General features: G+C 42.4%; 1 protein-coding gene across 5 annotated transcripts in view; it reads right to left on the bottom strand.

Annotated features, from left to right (window-relative positions):
* SASH1 (SAM and SH3 domain containing 1) overlaps positions 1-19,640 on the bottom strand; it is a 1,059,311-nt gene that overhangs the window by 9,026 nt on the left and 1,030,645 nt on the right. For all 5 annotated transcript variants that reach the window (XM_060240717.1, XM_060240744.1, XM_060240734.1 and 2 more), the window contains exons 14-18: positions 18,396-18,565; positions 15,625-15,834; positions 8,673-8,823; positions 7,328-7,441; positions 1,679-2,772 (exon numbers count right to left, since the gene is read on the bottom strand). In XM_060240717.1, the coding sequence (XP_060096700.1) occupies positions 1,679-2,772; positions 7,328-7,441; positions 8,673-8,823; positions 15,625-15,834; positions 18,396-18,565 (1,739 nt within the window). The remainder of the gene's footprint in view (positions 1-1,678; positions 2,773-7,327; positions 7,442-8,672; positions 8,824-15,624; positions 15,835-18,395; positions 18,566-19,640) is intronic.

Here is a 19,640-nt window from a genome sequence, read left to right as displayed (position 1 = left end):
GAAGGTGTTTAGTTAAGAAGGGAAGACAGGGATCGGGTGGGTGCTCTGGGCCCTCCCAGTCAGACCCTTGCCAGAGTGGTGGCAGCAAGTAGAAGCCCCTTCCTGGTCCCCTGCTTGTGACACAGGGCCAGTACCTGGATGGGGGATGACCAAGGAACACTCTGCAGAGGAAGGCAACGGCAAACCACCTCTGCTTCTCACTTGCCTTGAAAGCCCCTTGCTGGTGTTGCCATAAATTAGTTGCAACTTGATGGACATATGTACGCACCACCTGATCTTTTTTAACCAGAGAGTTAATAATGTTAATAATTTACCAAAGAATCAAAGAATTAAGAAGTTGTAAGGGGCCCAGTGACCTACCAGCCCAACCATGCAGCATAATTTAAGCATCTCTGACAAACATCCACTCTTTGTTTCAACACCTCAATGGAGGGAGAGCCTACAACATTCCTGGACATCCAGTTCCACTACTGAACTGCCCTTATTGTTAAAAAGTTTATCCTAATACTCCACTGATATCTCCCCACCCATTATTACAAGTCCTAACCTCCACAACCAACTGAAACAGCCCCCTACCCTCCTTTAAATGACAGCCCTTAAAATATTTTAAAAGAGTAATCATATCTCCTCTTAAACTCATCTTCTCCAGGCTAAACAATCCTCATTCTATCAAAGATTTCAGGTTTTCACGGCTGGTAACATCATTAGGGTTTGTAGAATCTTTCGGGATCAAGTGCCGTGTTCTACTGGAGAAAGTTTTCTTTCCAGACGTTTCGTTCTCAGCTGCAGAGAACATCCTCAGTGGCGTTGCAGCCGGAGCAGGCGCTCAGACCTTCTTGGCTGCTGTGCATTGAGATTTCTGGGATGCAGAGATTGAAAGATTCTACAAACCCTAATCCTCATTCTCTCAACCTTTCTCCATAAGGTTTAGGATCCAAACCCTGAATTATCCTTATCACTCTCCTCGGCACCCACTCAAAAGGTTCTATGTCTTTTCTATTAAAAAGCCTCCAGAACAGGCATAATACTCCAAATGGGGTCTGACCAACGAAGTATACCGCAGTAATGTCAAATCTCATGTCATAGATGCTATGCATCTGTTGATACACCCTAAAATGACATTTACCTCCTTTGCTGCTGCATCACACTGGCTAAACCTTAAACATATTGCTATTAAATCACATCTTGTTCACATCTGCTCATTTTTCCAGTGTATCAAAGTCTGATTGTGTCTTATCTCTATCTTCTGGAGTGTTTACTATCTTGCCCAATTTGATGTCACTTGCAAATTTAATAACATTTATTCATTTATTAAAATATCTATATCTTGCCTTTTCTTGTTGCTCAATGGGGCCTGGGATGCAGAATTAGAACAAGATGTTGGATTTATATCCCAACCTATACTCTGAATCTCAAGAGCGGTCACAATCTCCTTTACCTCCTCCCCCCCCCCCAACAGATACCCTGTGAGGTAGGTGGGGCTGAGAGAGCTCTTACAGCAGCTGCCCTTTCAAGGACAACTCCTACAAGAGCTATGGCTGACCCAAGGCCATTCCAGCAGCTGCAAGTGGAGGAGTGGGGAATCAAACCCAGTTCTCCCAGATAAGAGTTTGCACACTTAACCAGTACACCAAGCTGTCTCTCAATGTGCAGAAGCCTTCAAATCTCCTTCCCTTACCTTGTCAGAATAAGGGTCTTCTGTGAGATCAATATATTCAGACTGCAGCTTATTTTCTATTAACATTTCCAGATCCAGCCCTCTATTACAGGAGGTCTTCCTTGCTGAAGAAGGACCTAGTTTTAGGACATGTTGCTGGATGCTAGAAGTCTCTGGAAGATCTGAAAACCAAGGAGGCCGTACACATGAAGGGCTCTTGGGCTCCTGTTCAGGAGATGATCTGCAAAAGGTCAGTTCATGGGCATCAATAGGGCTAGATGAGGTGGTCTTTTTTGCTGGTAAAGATGGCACATCTGGATTACAAGGGGCTGAAGGGGGATGACAATGTCCATTAGAAAGACGTTCTCTGTTTTTTTTTGCAGGGACTGGTGGTGGCTGTGAGCAAGTTTTTGGATGTGTTCTTGCCTCACCCACATCCTTCAGTTCAGCTTCTGTAATTTCTTTCAGGACTGGAGAATGATCAGTCCTTCCAACATCAGAACTACTTTTCTTATGGTTTTCAAGAGATGTCCAAGTTATGTCACATGAAAGTAAAGATGACTGAACTTTGTTATACTGAGGCAGGAATAGAGGAAATGTTCCACTGGAAGGGATGGTTGTGGGAAAATGAAGATCCTTTGCTTTTCCCTTGAGAGAAACAGCACCACATGTATTTTTAGCCACCAACTGTTCTGTCACTTGCCCACTACTATCGAAGCTAATTGATTTTTTTGTTAGACCTAGCATACCTTGAAGGAATCCATCCACCTTCTTTTCAGAATCTTTTATCTTGGTGTCAATTTCTCCTTGGAGGTCCCCCAGAGAATGAGATCTTGGCCACATACGCATTCTTTGGTTGCCTTTTGGAGTCCCACAGCTCTGACAGATGCCAACTGGTAAACTTCTGCGGTTCTTCTTCAGAGACATGACTGAAGCTGGCTTGAGGCAACTCTTTTTAACATTATGTGTGCAACTAAATTGTGTCTTTTCTGCTTCCTGAAGGCCATCTGTTGATTTAGTCAGTGGCAAAGTAGACAGAGCACTTCTGTGGAAATCCTTAAAATTGTATTCATTGGCTAATTTTGAAGGTAGAAGACAAGGTTTTTGACTCTTAGCTGAAACAAAACCAAAAAGATGTTCAGGATGTTATTTTTTGTATGTTATTTTTCTATCTGCAAAAAACCCAAAAACATTATCTGTTTTATGAAGGTGAAAGTGAGCTTACATATCCATAAGGCTGATTTTCAGTATGAATACAGCAGTATTTCAAAAAAGAAATGCAACTGAGAAATTCAGAGTTCCTAACAGGTTTTTAATATCCAATGTACTTCTTTCCCATTCCTCCAAAATGCCTTTCACTCCTCAAAAAGCAAACATTGTGAGGTAGGAATATGACATGTGGGCGTTGGAAGCTGCTGCCAGAAGGGGAAATAAGGTGACAAAGAAGCTGGAGTTTCTATCAGGCACAAAAGTGTCTGTTGCCTGCATAAGCTAAGATGTTTAATCCAAGATCGGTTATTGCTTGCTAAGGAGACATCATTGTGTCTATTCTTGCAGAAACTGTGAAGAAACTAAACACTTTCCTTAAATCAAAGGTATATTTGGGGTTATTACTCTTGTAAAACTATTATTTCAACTAGTTAGATTTAAGAACTCTTTACCTCTTCGCTGCATCCTTGAGTTAATACAGGAACAACAGAAAGCATTGCAAATAAATGCTGGTTTATTGACAGACACTGAATTCTGTAGCCCTGTGTGTGTCCTTTATAAGAAAAAAGAAAAATCAGCGGCTGTAGGTCATACAGCCTGAGGACGCTATTCTAAGAATGTCATGCCTTTCCAGCAGTTGAAATTTTAAAGTGATTTTCAAAGCACATTTCTCTTCAAAATTTTGGCATAGAAAAACTCAGTTGTTCCAGTGCTCATCATATTCAGTACAGATTACCACAGTTTATGGATGGGTATGAACTGGGAAAATTGAGGTTTGTAGTTCAGGGTTTACATGAGCCCCGAACCTCCAATGAACACCTCCACTGGACAAGCTGGTTTGTGGTTCATCCATTTTGCAAGTTTGGCCCATCCCAAGTGAGCTATGAAGGCATTTAAATGCCTTTGAAGCCCACCTCTGAGTCAGACTGGCCCAACTGAGCTCTGAGAGTAAGCTCTGAAGGTCTTTATAGGTCTTCGGAGCTCACTCTAGGAGTTAAGCCAAGTCGAGCAGCCTGACTCGACTGAGCTCTTAAGGCTTTTATAGGCCATTGGAGTCCGCTTACAGACCATGTCCACCCATAAGTGGGCTCTGAAGGCCTATAAGTACCTACAGAGCTCAGCTGAGTTGTGCGGCCCCATAAAGGCCAGAGCTCATTCTTGGAGCTCAGTCAGGCTGGCCTGACCCGGAGGTGGGCTCTGAAAGCATTTAAATTTAAAACAGTTGGGTCAGGCCATGGGGCTGGTGATGGACTCCAATGGCATTTAAATGGCTTTTGGAGTTCACTTTCAGTCAGTCTCCAAAGGTATTTAAATGCCTTCAGAGCCCACATGAGCCCTCCCCAAACCTCATGAACCTCCAAGGAGGTTCATGGAGGATTTGTGGGAGGCATATTCTCCTGAACCTCTGGTTTGGGAACCACGAACCAGTCCAATTCATGTGGGTTTGTGCCCATTCCTATCACTGTTTTTCTGAGATACTAAACAGCAGCAGCAAAAAGAACTCATTTGATCTATAATGGAAAACTACTGCCATTGCTTTCCTGGAACATGGATTAATAAGAAAGATTTAGAACTGTAAATGAGGAAGTCAAATAAATGTGGGATAGAGAAGTATATATTTCTTAACCAGCAAGCAACTTGACTGTATACAATAGTATCATGTGGGCTGATTTGTAACAGCTTCATTTTCTAAAGAGGAATAACGACCACTTCTCAGAGACTTTAATTAATAGCTGAAATTGTCAAGCAATCATATTGAGGTCATTTTTCTCCCTTGGACTGGTACTGAAGTCCAAAATTGTTTTCAATTCCAGCTCTGTATGGTCTGCTCACTGTATAAAAGTCTGCACTCATTTTGATACTAATGATGTGTAGAAAAGAGAATGGGTGAAGAAGAAGAAGAAGATATTGGATTTATATCCCGCCCTCCACTCCGAAGAGTCTCAGAGCGGCTCACAATCTCCTTTACCTTCCTCCCCCACAACAGACACCCTGTGAGGTGGGTGGGGCTGGAGAGGGCTCTCCCAGCAGCTGCCCTTTCAAGGACAACCTCTGCCAGAGCTATGGCTGACCCAAGGCCATGCTAGCAGGTGCAAGTGGAGGAGTGGGGAATCAAACCCGGTTCTCCCAGATAAGAGTCCGCGCACTTAACCACTACACCAAACTGGGTTTGATGCCTAATGTAATAACCTGCAAATGTGCCCATGCATCACTTATTGCAGCCAAGAGGTGCTGCCTGACTAATAGAAAACCCCCAAAACAATGTGGTCCCCATATTCTAACCCGAACCAAAGATCCTGAAAAAACAGGCCAAGTGAAAACTTTGCTTGGGCCAAAAGCCTGCCAAGGCTCTCCAAAAAGAGTTTCTGTCTAAGGCTGAAAAACAGGCATCCTTGAGGCTAGTTCTTCTCCTTCCTCCCCACTCTGCAATGGAATGTCAGAGACAATGAGTTCTACCAGGTACAGTATCTGCTTTTCAATAGCTGGCTGGAAGCATATATTTAATCCTCTTGTGTCTCCTAAAACACCTTTTTGTGTTACCTATGCTAATGTGCAAAATTTGCTAATGTGCAAAACCCACTGCACAAACCCCCTTTTCCTTCCTGCCTATTTCACCAGAGTACAGAGTTTAAATTAATCTCAAAATTAAAATATATGGCTCTTCCTGACACCCATCAGAGAACCCATTCAATAAAATGTAAGTACAAAGTGGACAAAGCCAGTTTCCTTGCCATTTATGAATTTCCTCTCAACGCACAACTGCGTGGCCAAATATTACATGGTTCTTCTGGACTACAATGTATCTGTGTTTTAACAAATAAAAATTAAAATACAAAAAGTGTCTTTATAAAAGCAAGGTGGTTATTTTTAAAAGTATTAAACCGTGCCTCATATTCCAATGGAGTATGACAGAAAAATCTGGGACCTCCTTTAACTAACAAGCTTTGACAAAATATCCCTGCAAGAAGCAGAATTAGATGTATTCTGGCCTGCTCAATTATTCCATTCTATTAATTGATTATATTTATAACACTTTCATATCCTTTAAAGAACTTGAATGGCAGGGAGCATGAAAAGGGAAGGAGAAGAGAGCTCAGAAATGCTAGTCTTTGGTGGCCAACACAGGTACAGAAAAAAATACTAATTTATTTATAAATTAAAATATTTATAAACTGCCTTTCCTCATGGCTCAAGGCAGATTGCAAAGCATAAGTAAAACATACAAAACAACCCCCCAAATCACCCCCGTTCGTATGTGAGGCAAGTGGGTAGTTTAGAAAGGCACTGAAATACTGCTCTGTAAAAGTCTTGTTCAGAGCTGTTTGGTTTCTTACCTTTCTACATATCTCCTGATTTGATTTGAGAGTTTCTTCCACTACTTGAGGCCTATGTGTCATAAAATGTAATGCCAGGTAGCAGAGATATAAACTTTTTAAAGGACATAGACAAACTCAAAGATTTTTTTAAAAAAACTTAAAAGATTAGCACTCTTGCAATATTTTGTTTGTTTAACAGTTTCTGATAATTGACACTTCTTGCTCTGAATTACTGCATCAAAATCTGGTGACAATGTCTGTGCAGTAGCAATTTTGAGTAAACTGTTCAGGCGTTCTTCAGGTGTGTGCATGTAAGTTGCAAACCTACTTTTGATTTATTGTCATTCATTACAGAAATATCATGGTCAATGCTTTGAGCCTAAGACTCAGGGGAAAACATGAAATGGCTAGGCATTGCAAGCTTTTGTGCATAATTTACTTTGTGCTGGTCAGCCAATGGAGAAAATAGAGGCTTTGCTATGTAGTTCCTGTGTGATTCAGCAAGCCTGGCAAAAGCAAGCTGTGATGCAGAAGAAAACAAGAGAAGGAAGCAGATGACAATGTGTTGCTCATTGGCCTGATAGGAGCCCTCTGGGGCCTGATTCAGCCCTTGGGCTGCATGCTTGACACCCCTGGTTTATACTTATTATTTCCAATGTTTACAAGAATTTCCAGTGGTTTATTCTTCATGTTATGGTTCATGGATATCACTGTATAACTGAACATTTACAAGGACTTTACATCTGTTATGCTCAGCATTCTTTGAGTAAATATGAAGTCTTTGTGGAAGAGCAGTGTTTATAAATATTTGGACACATTATCACTCACTGTGTATTTTTCTTATATATGCTGTTGTTTCCACCATATTCCCAGCAGCAATGTGAAGCATAATGGCAGAAGATTACAAAGCACAATGTTGGAGGAAGGGTAAGAAAACAAGGTATGGAACAAATATTTAACAGAATGATGGTAACTAAGACAAAGTAAAACTCATATCCAATAAGAATTTGTACTCTCCTTAGCAATGAAGAGTCAATGGATCTTAAATTCTAATACATTTACAGAAGGGCAGTTACTTGAGTCCTGCTAAGTATGGCACTGTCAGCGCTGCCCTCCCCTGCTTTGAATAGGTATCATTTATTACCATTCTCCAGGTTTTCACTGCTTTCATAGCATCCTGAATCCCGGGGAGAGCATCCACTTAGACTTTGGCCATCTGTGAGGAGTTTCTCCTGAGAGCCTGAATGATCACTGTTACCTGGAGGATGACAACAAAATAGATGTTAGAAGACAGTATACAAAGAATGGAGCTAACAGGGAAGAGAAATCCTTTTAGCTAGACTCTAAGTTCAGTCAAGAGACTGGAACTGGAAGATGTCAGGATATTCACAGCAACATGGTAATTGACTCAATATCACAATGGCAGTAACAGGATGAACCTACAAAAACCACTGTATTAGCTGACTAAAACAGCATGGTGAAGCTCCCCCTCTGCTGACTAAAACAGTATGCTGATTTTATTATGGTTTTAGTACAAAGAAAAAATACAACAAAATAAGATCCAGCACTTCGAATCTTTCATTAATTTTTGTCACAAAGATTTGTTTTTATACCCCATCCCTAAGAAGTCTCAAAGCATCTTACAATCTTTTTGTCTCCCCACAGCAGTAACCTTGTGAGGCGTGGGGGGTGGGGGTGGGGTGGTGGAGCTGACAGAGTTCTGATAATGGAATGGGGAATCAAATCTGGTTCTACAGATTAGGGTCTGCCACTCTTAACTGCTACACCACGCTGGTTGACACTCAGGGCCAGTGCTAGTGGTTCTGCTGCTAGAAGCAGCCACTTGCCGCGCCACCGCTTTCCCCCTGTAGTAAGCTCAGCATGCTGTTTTAGTGGCACTGGTTGCTTTTGGGTTGAAAGCGGCTGAGCGGCTCCTTCGAAAGGTGCCGCTCGGCCGCTTTCAACTCGAAATCAACTGGTGCTGCTAAAACAGCGCACTGAGCTTACTGAAGGGGGAAAGTGCTCCTCCGATCTGCCTTCAAGGCAGGGTTGGAGGAGCACTCTGCGTGGGTAAGGGGTAGCGTGTGAGGCCACTGCCTACCCTGGCTACTCCCACGTGCCAGCCCTGTTGACACTGGCTATCACAGGAAATTCGATCATTCGCACCAAAACTGCCTCTGGATGAACATGCATCCTGAAAGAAAGGGAAATAATAATAGGAAAACAGTTCTCCCCCTCTGATCAAAGATGCTTAGAAAGAAAAACCTCCATTTTGTTAGTGGGCTGATCAATCCACATTTTCAAGTATTTCTGCCCTTTTACTGAGCACTATATTTTTCAAGATCTTACAATCCAAGCCTAGCACCTCTTTGAATTTTGTCTCCCACTGTAACTGTATACTGCTCATGTTGTTTATTTAATGAAAATATTATATGTCTTGATATTTTTCTGTTCTGTTCAGCCTTCTAGAAAATCAAGGCTTCACTCACTGTCATATTCCTGTAGCAATTCCACTGCTGTCAAGAGAACTGCCCTATGCTCAGGGTCTCGAATGTTGAGCTCATCCAAGTCTTCTTCCTCCAAAAGCTTAAAGGTATCCAAGTCTTCGTAGCCGTTGAACAGAAAGGTGGGCATGTGCTCCTATGGCAAATTAAGAAAAGCAGTTTGTGGGGAAGAAAGCATAATGGAATGACAGTACAGAACAAAGCAACAGATCACCAACTCCGAACAAAGCACCATCTTTGATGCTTTCAACTCCTCTTTCCTAACCAATGGTCATTCCTGACTGCTGGTTACCATAATCTAGGCCTTGATTATTTTTCTTTGAACCTAGAAGCCAGCCCCAAAATTAAGGAGCCTAGACTTGTGCCAAATACATTTTTTCTCTGTCATATTAAGCAAGTTTAATGTTGCGTTTAAGTTATAAATGGAGTTGCCAACTGGCTTGGAGAAAAATGTCCTTAATTTAGTGGAACATTATTTATCAGGTGATGTTATTTACATTCCTGCATAAAAAAGATTCAGCGGTCCATTTTTACATATTAAACCTCTGTTAAGGACATAACATTTTTGTCCACAGCAGCAGGCAACTGTAAATTTAGCTGGTCAGGCCCTAATCTAAGAGGTAAGAAGATCAGTTAGTTGTAGGGTTGCCAACTCCTGCTTGGGAAATACCTGGAGATTTGTGTGTGTGTGTAGGCTGCAGATGGCAGGGACCTTGGCAAGGTATAATGCCACACAGTCCCCCTTCCAAAGTAGCCATTTTCTCCAGGGGTACCAATCTCTGTTGTCTGGAGATCAGTTGTACTCCTAGGAGATCTCCAGTCATCACTTGGAAACTGGCAATCCTAGTTAGTTGTAAAGAGCATGGCCTTTACTATAGCTGGCCGAAGGCCTTCCTGAATAAGGGGTGGAGTTGCTTCTTTCTACTTTCAAATGAATGTGAAGTGCTCCATGCATGTTTCAGACCTAGAAACTAGGAGCTTAATTTTCATATCCTGCAAACTTTTTAAAAAGTTTTTTTTTAATAATTATTTTAATATAATTGAGTTTTTGGGATAACTTAGGGGTACAACTTTTGGGATAACTTAGGCTGCAATCATACAAACTAAATAATGCACTTTCAAACCACTTTCCAACTGGATTGTACTGTGTGAACTGGCAAAATCCAGTTGGAAAGTGCATTGAAAGTGGATTGAAAATGCATTATTCAGCGTGTGTGATCACAGATCTCCTAGTCCTCAATGAGCCAATGCCTGCAAGGGTGCCATCTGGCTCTAGGGTTACTATCCTGGAGTTCTCCTGGCACTACAACTGATTTCCAGACTACAGAGACCAATCTCTATGGAGAAATGGCAGCTTCAGGGGGTACAATCTATAGAAGCTACATCCCTGATGAGATCCCTTCCTGGGCTCCGTCCCCAAATCTCCATGGATTTCCCTCGCCAGAGTTGGCAACCCTACATCCAGCATTCACTTGGTCTATCATGAGGGGATTATAAGCTTGAAGAAACCACACAGGTGGCTTGATAAAAACAACTAAGAAACTGGTTTATTCTAGTGGTAAGAGTGGTTTTGGCTGCTTCTTGGTTATCCTTTTTTCCAGCTATCTCAGTATTACAATGAGAAAGTTACTGGAGAGCTTGAGAAGGTGTAACATTTGCAAAGCAGTACATGATTCAGACATATAACAGATCAAAAGAGCTTTTAAGTTCTAACTGTTTTTGACAGGAACAGTACCCAATCCTATCTTCAAAATATCTAAAATCCCTAGTGGACTCCCTCCCTAACCAGCAGACCTACTAACTTCTCTCACCAAGCCCCAACAACTCTCAGCTCTGTCAGTGTTAGCAGTTAAATTGACAAACTCGTCCTTTTTGTTCTTTTCAGCTTTTCATTCTATCATTTGAAAGTGATTGTCTGAGACTCTTGGAGGGCAGCAGGTGATGGCAACTGCTGTGGTGTCAGCTGAAGGACAAGGTTTGCATCAAAAAGACAGTAAGTAGCAAATGGATTCTGAAAATATACTAGCAGCAAACATACACCTACACACAAAAATGCAGGATTATTTTCCATTTTACAGCCATCAATGAAAGGGAACAAGAAAACATCAGACCAACTTTTTCTTGTAATTTGGCTGCAAGTCTTAATAGTTTGGAAGAAAAAAAAGAATAATTTATTTTCCCCTACCCACTCTCATCCCATCATTTATACACGCTGGCTGATTTTTTTAAAAAAAGAATTTAAAATAATCTCTGCTGTTTTGGGAGTTTTTTCTCAGTAAAAACTCTGGAAACAAATCCATAGAGAGACAATAGACAAAAGTGATTTTTAAAATATATACATATATTACACACACACACACAGAGTATATTGCTATTCAAATATGATCAATGTGAAATTGTCAGAAGTTAGGAAAGTACTTTGCACTGCTTCATCTTCCCTTGAAATTTTAGTTTTTAACTCAATACATTATGCAAGTGTAAAGACACAAAATAAGATCCCACTTTTCACTTTCTCTAGAGATGTCTTCCAGGAGAAACAGGGATGTGTGTGTAAGTGAGGGCCAACACTGAGCATTTTTCTCTTGAAACTGTCAAAGCATATTTTGTATTTATAGACCAAAAGAGATGTTTGTGTAGGGTTGCCAAGTCCAATTTAAGAAATATCTGGGTCTTTGGGGGTGGAGCCAGGAGACTTTGGGGGTGGAGCCAGGAGACATTGGGGGGTGGAGCCAGGAGACATTGGGGGTGGAGCCAAGATCAAGGCTGTGACAAGCATAACTGAACTCCAAAGGGAGTTCCGGCCATCACATTTAAAGGGATGGCACACCTTTTCAATGCCTTCCTTTCATAGGAAATAATGAAAGATAGGGGCACCTTCTTTGGGGGCTCATAGAATTGGACCCCTTGGTCCAATCTTTTTGAAACTTGGGGGGTATTTTGGGGAGAGGTACTAGATGCTATACTGAAAATATGGTGCCTCTATCTCAAAAAACAGCCCCCCCCAGAGCCCCAGATACCCGTGGATCAATTCTCCATTATTTTCTATGGGAATAAATCTCTATAGGGAATAACAGAGTTCCCAGCAGACATTTCCCTCCCCTCCCCCCCACCCCCGCTTTCTGATGACCCTGAAGCGGGGGGAGGGCCTCCAAACCGGGGGATCCCCTGCCTCCACCTGGGGATTGGCAACCCTATGTTTGTGGCTTCAGAAATAGATGCATAGGCATGCTCTTGGGACAGAGTTCTCATGGTTATTTCTTACTGTCAGAATTAAGGCCTGCACTGTTCTGGATATGCTCGCTTAAAAATAAAGATCGTGCTTATCAGGACCCCAACTACGATGACTCGTTCTGTCCAGATGGCCTGACTGGTACTATGGAATGTAAGATGCTTTTAAGAAGGCAGCCAACAAAGCTTTGCAATGAATTTACAGTTTGTTCACTGATTTGCCTTGATAACCATTTCTGGACCCCACGATGTCCCCTTTTCTTCGAAGTTCCATCTCTGGAGTTCTCCAGTAGCAGTAAGATTTGGAAATGTTTTGAACTTCCCTTCTGTGACTTCTCCATATACTTTTTGTTTCATACTATTATTTATCTTTTTGTATAGCCCAAGTTAAGTATGCTTCACCAATATTTTATTTGTAAGCCTTATTAAAATACTTCTATCCAGCCTCCCTCTCATATAGCTCAAGGTAACTAACAAAATAAAGTTAAAAACAAACAGAATGAAAAAATTTACATCAATTATCTCTTTCAATTGGCCTAGAATGCTTTTTTAAAAAACTCAAAGCAAGAACGATCTTATCAATGCACCCCTATTACAGGATAAATTAATCACCATACAAAATAGCTTACTGCTGTGCCAAAAACACAAAACATGACAATCCAGAATAACTTATTTGGCCATTAGAAAAGTTAAACAAGCATGACTGTTTAAATCAAGGTATAATTTCTCAGCAGCTTAATAAACCATCACAGAGATTTTTTAATTTAACGTAAGGCAGAGTTACACACAGGAAGCATTTAATAATATGAAATATGGATACAACAGGTATGGAGACCATTTGGACAATCCCCCTAAATAATCTCTGTGTTCATAGGGTGCAGTTCTAGCTTGCCTCCTCATGGTGCACCCTGGCAGCCAGAACTTATAGGATCTCCTGGCTACACCTACGCACATGTACACTAAGAAGAGACATGATGGGATCAGATATTGTCTGGGAAGTCCAACCCACTTGCATTGCTTAAAAGCTAAACCCTCAACACTCTATGTGCTATTTGTTTTAGAATCTAATCTTCTAAAATCAGTGTGATTTTAAAAAGGCTCATCTTCCTGTAACAATAGACCTGGAAATAGGATAAGCAGCAGGCATAACAGTTTAATCCCAACCTGTCTGATTTCAAACATCAAACAAAATAAAAATAAAGAATGCAAAGGTTTTGATCTATGCTTTTCGTCCTGACCATCACCTCATTGCTAAGGGAATAAAACAATCCTGCAACAGGCAATTTCTTTTTTGAACTACATTTCAGTTGTTTGCACTCTGATAATTAAGTACTAATTGTGTTTATCACAAACTAGCAACAAGGAAAAAGAAGCCTTGAGATAACAGTAGGAGATATTAACAAATATCTCTTGTGTAGTCCAAGAAGTGTTTATTATTCATTTATTTATTTGGAATTACCCATCCCTATGCCACCAGTTCTTATGGGCTAAATATTATGTGACCAGTGTTCCCTCTAAACTGCAGAGTCTTGTGAGCAAAAATTCTACTTTGTGAGCTACCGGAATTAACGCTGTGAGCTACTGCATAAATTAGTGTGCTCTGCGGACATCCTTCCTGAATTAAGACAAATGTGTGAGCTGGAGGCTAAAAATCTGTGAGCTTGCTCATGTCATGCCTGCACCAGACCCAGCCCTTGCTAACCCAGAGCAGGAGCCACCTGAAACTGATCAGGCCACACCAGGCCCTAGCTCATCCCCTCCTGAAACTGATCAGGCCACACCGGGCCCTAGTGCGTCACCTCCTGAATCCCCGCCACCTGTGAGCCGGCTCCGTGAAAGGAGACGGCAGGAGTTCAAAGACAGACGGAAAGAAGCACGCATGCGTGGGAGGAGAGATCTAAGCCCGGAGTACTAACGAGTTAACAAGCCAGCACAGTATATCTGTAGTCCTGGCCTTAGGGCAAACTGTGCTGGCAACGAACGATCCTCCTCAGACGTGACCACGCCCTGCACCCTCTTGCCTGCTGAGAGAACCCGTTTGCTCCTGACCCGGCTTGAATCTTGGACTTGGAACTGGACTCTGCTTTTGCTCTGTGGACTGGCTTAGGTACTTTGAATATATTCGGCTTGCTTCCTCTGGCTTTTGACCCACTGCATTCCTGTGACGACGCGCCCTGCTTCTCCCTTCGGCTGGACTGATTTATGGTAGGGACTAATTAGGACTGCTAGATAACGCTTGTGCTGCTCCTTGAAAGCACCGTAGCCGGCTGCCAGCGTCCTGGCCGATTGCCAGGGCAACAGCAGCCGCCCGTCTCTACCTGAAGGTCCGGGTCGTGACAGCTCACACTAATTCAGCTTAGAGGGAACACTGCATGTGACATATTTATATCCAAAATTATGAACAAATACAAAGATTATGTAATAATTAAAGGATATGAACACATTAAATCTTAACAAATTCAATGTCCTAATCTCCATCTTGCTGCCAACCTCTGACACGGGAATGCAACTGCATCAAAAATGTCTTACAGCATTTTCAGGAAATATTCAGTTAAAAACTTTGGCAAGTGAAAGGGAATTATTTCACCTACAAGATCAAAGCGGCATTTAAAGCTGAAATAGCCCTAAGTCCCTTGTTATACAAACACAGTGCAAGCAGTACTCAAAATAGGGTTGCCAGGTTCCCTCGTCACGCCAGCAGGGGGTTTGGGGAGTGTTCTGGGAATGGGCAGGATTTCCTCAATGCAATGACATCACCCAGAAATGATGACATCACATCGACAATGTCGCCCATTGCTGGCCTCAATTCTTCAACATTTGCAGGCTGGCTTCCTCCATTTCTCTGACAAACAGGGGGCGGGGTGTCCTCCATTCCTGGATTGGTGTTTTGGCTTTTTTTTGCTTTTGGGGAATGTCCAGCAAGATCAAGAGTGAGAATCCTTCCATCCTTCTGATGGGCCAGATGCTCACAATGGTGGGCCAAGGGTATAAGAGGGGACAGCGACAAGAACAAGAATCCCTCTTTCTGCCCAAGTGTTGATGTGCAACCCCAGCTGGCCTTCCTTGTGCAACAATCAGTATTGGGGGGGGGGGGATTCGCAGGTGCCTCATCCTCTGAACACCCATCTTTCTGGCTTTTGTACCAAAGCCACATGTCATTGCGTGGGTAGGAGAGCAAAACAGTGTCAATCCAACACACTGGTGTTTGAGGATGGGGGTTCCCCCCACTGGCCAGTTGGCTGGCGGCAAGCTGAAGCCCCAAAAACCAGGGGAACCCTGACCTATACCTGGGGAAAGGCAACTCTAAGTGGAAGAGCAAATGCAGAGCCCCCTAACTCTGCTGAACTTGTGGGCACCTTTAGAATTTCAACAAGAGTTAGTAGATGTCACAACAAAACAGCTACCCAAAGGTGGGGGTGGGGGACCAATCACAGAAAAGCTACTTTGGGTACTAAAAGCAATCACAAAAGATTGGAATGCTCAACAGAATGTTAAGAGGTTCTAAGAAGCATGTCTCTGTGACAAAGGCAGCTGTTTCCAGATAAATGCTCCCTGCAGACATAAAAGCAATGCTTTTCTGGATTCTTCTGAAACAGTTCCTAATCCAGTGAGGTGAAGGAAAGCCAGGATTGTCTCTTTGCTTTGAGAAGCAGCAATTGTAAGCCATGTGGGGATCAATGGCACAAAGGTACAGAAAATAGAAACCAACCTTTAAGTTGATGCGATCAAGGAGATCCTCAACAGATTTGGGCTGAGGAGGTTTTCCCTTTCGTCGCCTTCTTGTTGGCCTTTTTGGCTTCTCTTCCTCTTCATTTAAGACATCAACATAGATGAATTTGAAAGTACCCACTTTATTGTTCAACAAACCCATCCAGGTACCCATGGGAGGTTTGCTGATTATATCTATGATATCACCTTTCTGCAGATAACAGAAACAAAAATACATCTAGATGAAAGTGCCACGATGACTTTCTAATTGTATGTATCTTACATAGAATATTGATAATAATAATTATTTATATGAGGCTTTTGCTGCCCAAATCGCTTTAACACAGATTAACTTGATGTAATCTTTAAATATGCCTTAGGTAGGCCAGTCTCATTATCCAGTATTGAGAGCTAGGGTGGAGATAAAGGCTAGGGCTGCCAAGCCCCCAGGCTGGGCAGAGGTTCACTCACCCTGGAGGTTCCCAATCCGCCGGCCCACATTGGGCCAGCGGGGGGAATCTCCCCCGACGTCACCAGAGCAATGACGTCATCCAGATGCTCTAGCAATTTGGGAGGGAAAACTCTATGGTACCATAGAGTTTTTCCCTCCCAAATTGCTAGAGCGTCTAAAAAAACCCATAGAGTTTCCCTGGAAACGCCGAGAGCGACTGGCAAGCAATGTCGCCGCGTGATGATGTCACTTCCAGGAAATAAGTCTCCTGCCAGAGCCCACAGGGGACTTGGCAAACCTAATAAAGGCTTGTCTAAAGCCATAAGGTGAATTAGTGTCAGACATGACATAGGAAGCTCTTTGATCATAGCTCATTCTCTTATTTAGGCTGATGTGATGTAGTGGCTTAGAAGAATACCCATTCCAATGTATCTATTTAACTGGTATAGGCTAAACTTGTTTAATGTAAGAGCCACATAGAATAAATGTCAGATTTTGAGAGTCGCAAGACTTGGAAAAAAAATATTACACACATGTCTTTATTAAAACCCTTAATACTTTTTGCACAGAAAGATAAAATACATATGTATGCACTTTACAACATGACCATGCTAGAAGGAGATTTTTTTTAAAAAAAACACAAAAGCTGAGAATAACAGTCCTAATAAGACCAGTATAGGGAAAGGGTAGGGACTTATTTTTTGGCACCAGTGGAAGAAGGGAACACACTGACCACCATTTGCATCATTATGCATCTCTGCCTTGACATCAAGGTTAGTGAATACAGCTCCTACAAGAGCTATGAAACTAAGGGGGAATTCTTTAACTCTGTTCCTCCTTCCAGTGGCTTCCTCAGCTCTTGCGCTCTCTTTCCCCGCTCTAGGTCTCTGGGCGACCGTTGTGGTGGAGGAAAAGAGATTGCAAGCCTGCCTATTTCACCCTCCTTCCCTGCTTCACACACAGTGGAAGTTGTCACCTACCTATGGGTCAACATTCAGAGGCTGACTGAGGTCCTGATGCTAAGCATGTTTGAGACTAAGCCTGCATTAAGTTCCTTCTCAACCTCTGGGAGCTACACAATATATGTGAAAGAGCCGCATGTGGCTACCGAGCCACAGTTTGGTCACTGCTGGCATAGAGGAGAAGAGGGTTTGAAATCTTTATAAATCTAGCTCACTGGGTTCCTATCTGTAATTCACCTTCTGTCTTAGCAATACATTATAAACAGGCTCTTCTCCCAACAGCTTTAAATGTTATGACTTTCTGAAGATTTTGAACATCATACATTCCTCCCCGGGAGAGCCAGTTTGGTGTAGTGGTTAAGTGTGCGGACTCTTATCTGGGAGAACCGGGTTTGATTCCCCACTCCTCCACCTGCACCTGCTAGCATGGCCTTGGGTCAGCCATAGCTCTGGCAGAGGTTGTCCTTGAAAGGGCAGCTGCTGTGAGAGCCCTCTCCAGCCCCACCCACCTCACAGGGTGTCTGTTGTGGGCGAGGAAGGTAAAGGAGATTGTGAGCCACTCTGAGACTCTTCGGAGTGGAGGGCGGGATATAAATCCAATATCTTCACTGAGACACAGAGAGAGCACAAAATGCACATCATTATCTGTGGACACATTTAATTATTTTTCTTTTTTCTTTTTAGTTCAAACTACACAAAGGGCAACTTATACTCCTAAGGGGTCATAACAGATGAGTAGTTTGGGGCGCTTGGGAGGTGTTCTGAATTGGGCCAGCTCAAAAAGAGCTATCCCGAAGCCTTCACACGCTCCCAAGTGAAGCGCCTGCATCCTGTCTGCCAGGCAGCTGGGCGCCTCCAGATGTGGAGGCACCTCAGAAGCTGGACTGCTCTTTTTTCCCCCAACAAGCTAAGCACTCAAGTGCTCAAGCGCTCCCAACAGTTTTTAAGGGAGGAAAAGGCAAAAGTAGCTTGCCGCTTTCACACAGTCAAGTCGCTTCACATCTGCCCTGACGCTTCCAGATGCCAATGGGGTGACTGTTGGTTCAGAAATGTGCTACCACTTCAGAAGTGGTAGCTTTTTGAGCTGGCCTGCAGAGGACGGAGGACAGGGTGGGTATGGGATGGGGACAGGCGGCAGATGTTTGTGTGTAGAAGGATTTTTTGGGTCGATTTCAGAGCCATCTCTGAGTCGACCCAAAGTGCCAGTCTGTATTCACCTGAGGGAAAACACAAAGGGACCAATGAGAAACAAAAGGAAAATCCAAAATCTCAATATTTACAACAAATGCAGTAGAGATAAAGAAACCATGTAAAGACAGTTCCTCAGCATTAATCTAGAGAAAGAAAGAGAGCTGTTACCTTTAGTTTCAGGGAGTCAGTGTCATATGGGCTGGGGGTAAAGTCCGTATGAACCCTGGCACGACCACAAAAAGGTCCTCTGTATGGAAGTTCTTCATCATCACCATCTTCAGACTTGACGCTCTCTCTGTTGCTGGCTGAGGAATCTGTTGTGCTTATTGTCTGCCCACCTGTTTGCCAAAGAAAGTCCTGTAATTTGCTAAGAGAACTAATTTTGAGAGCCATTTATTTCTCTCACTAATATTAAAAAGATAAGACAACATACTCAGCGGGCTATGTGTCCCACTGATCTTCTCTATTTGTTTATAAATACACATGACATCTTTTAACATTAGTGCTGATTAAGAAACATTCTGCATTTAGCAGCTCCCCAGAGATCCATCTGCTTTTGCTGCAGCTCTTTCTCTGAACAGCTTGATTGTCACATCACATGCTGAAACACTGTGAGTAGCAAGCCCTGTAACCCTCCATAAGACTAAACCCCAATGTGTAATTGAGCCCTCAATGTTGCTGTGCCACTTTTGACTGAAAGGATGGTTTTCTAAGCCAAAAAGAGACAGAAATGAGAACAGCCAAAGGAGACTGCCTCGGGCATAATCATTTTCAGTTTAGCAAAAGAGCTGCTTTTCATGTTAATTTATAAAATAACCCCATCTGCACCTAAAGATCCATAAACATACATTATTATAAAAACACCAAGGAACTAATGGAAGGGTAATTTGGGAATCTTGTTCCTCACCCCAATCTTTCGCTTCAGGATTTTTTACCATTTCAGAGTTTTGAACATGTTACTGCCTCTTCTGGAGGATTTTCTTTCTTCATTAGCTCATTTAAGGTGTGTGCCCCATTTCCTTTATAGATAATTCACCATTTGCTATTTTTCTGCATACCTGGGGAGTACCCTGAATATGTAGAGACCATAACGTTGTCTGTTGAGCAATTTTTTCATCCCTAAAGAGGCCAGCTCGTTTCTATTAGGCATACTGAAAATACATAGCTCCCACAGCTGCTCCAGTTCTATCCCCCCCAGTCCTTCTTTGAGATAGGAGGATATTAAGATTCCAGAATGGCAGGTTCAAGAACCTTTAAGTTCAGCTGTGTTTTTTTAATTTTTCGAAATAGTTATTTTCAATTAAAAATGTAAGTTCCTTTGGTTATGTTTAATTTAATGACCACATTAAGCCTGCTGGCCTTCACTCTGTATTAACATATCAGCCCTGAATTTTTTTACAGTCATTAATTTAA

The sequence above is a fragment of the Heteronotia binoei genome, chromosome 1 (assembly GCF_032191835.1).
Source record: "Heteronotia binoei isolate CCM8104 ecotype False Entrance Well chromosome 1, APGP_CSIRO_Hbin_v1, whole genome shotgun sequence".
Classification (NCBI taxonomy): domain Eukaryota; kingdom Metazoa; phylum Chordata; class Lepidosauria; order Squamata; family Gekkonidae; genus Heteronotia; species Heteronotia binoei.
The sequence above is the reverse complement of the archived record's forward strand: the minus strand, read 5'-3'. Positions and strand labels throughout refer to the sequence as shown.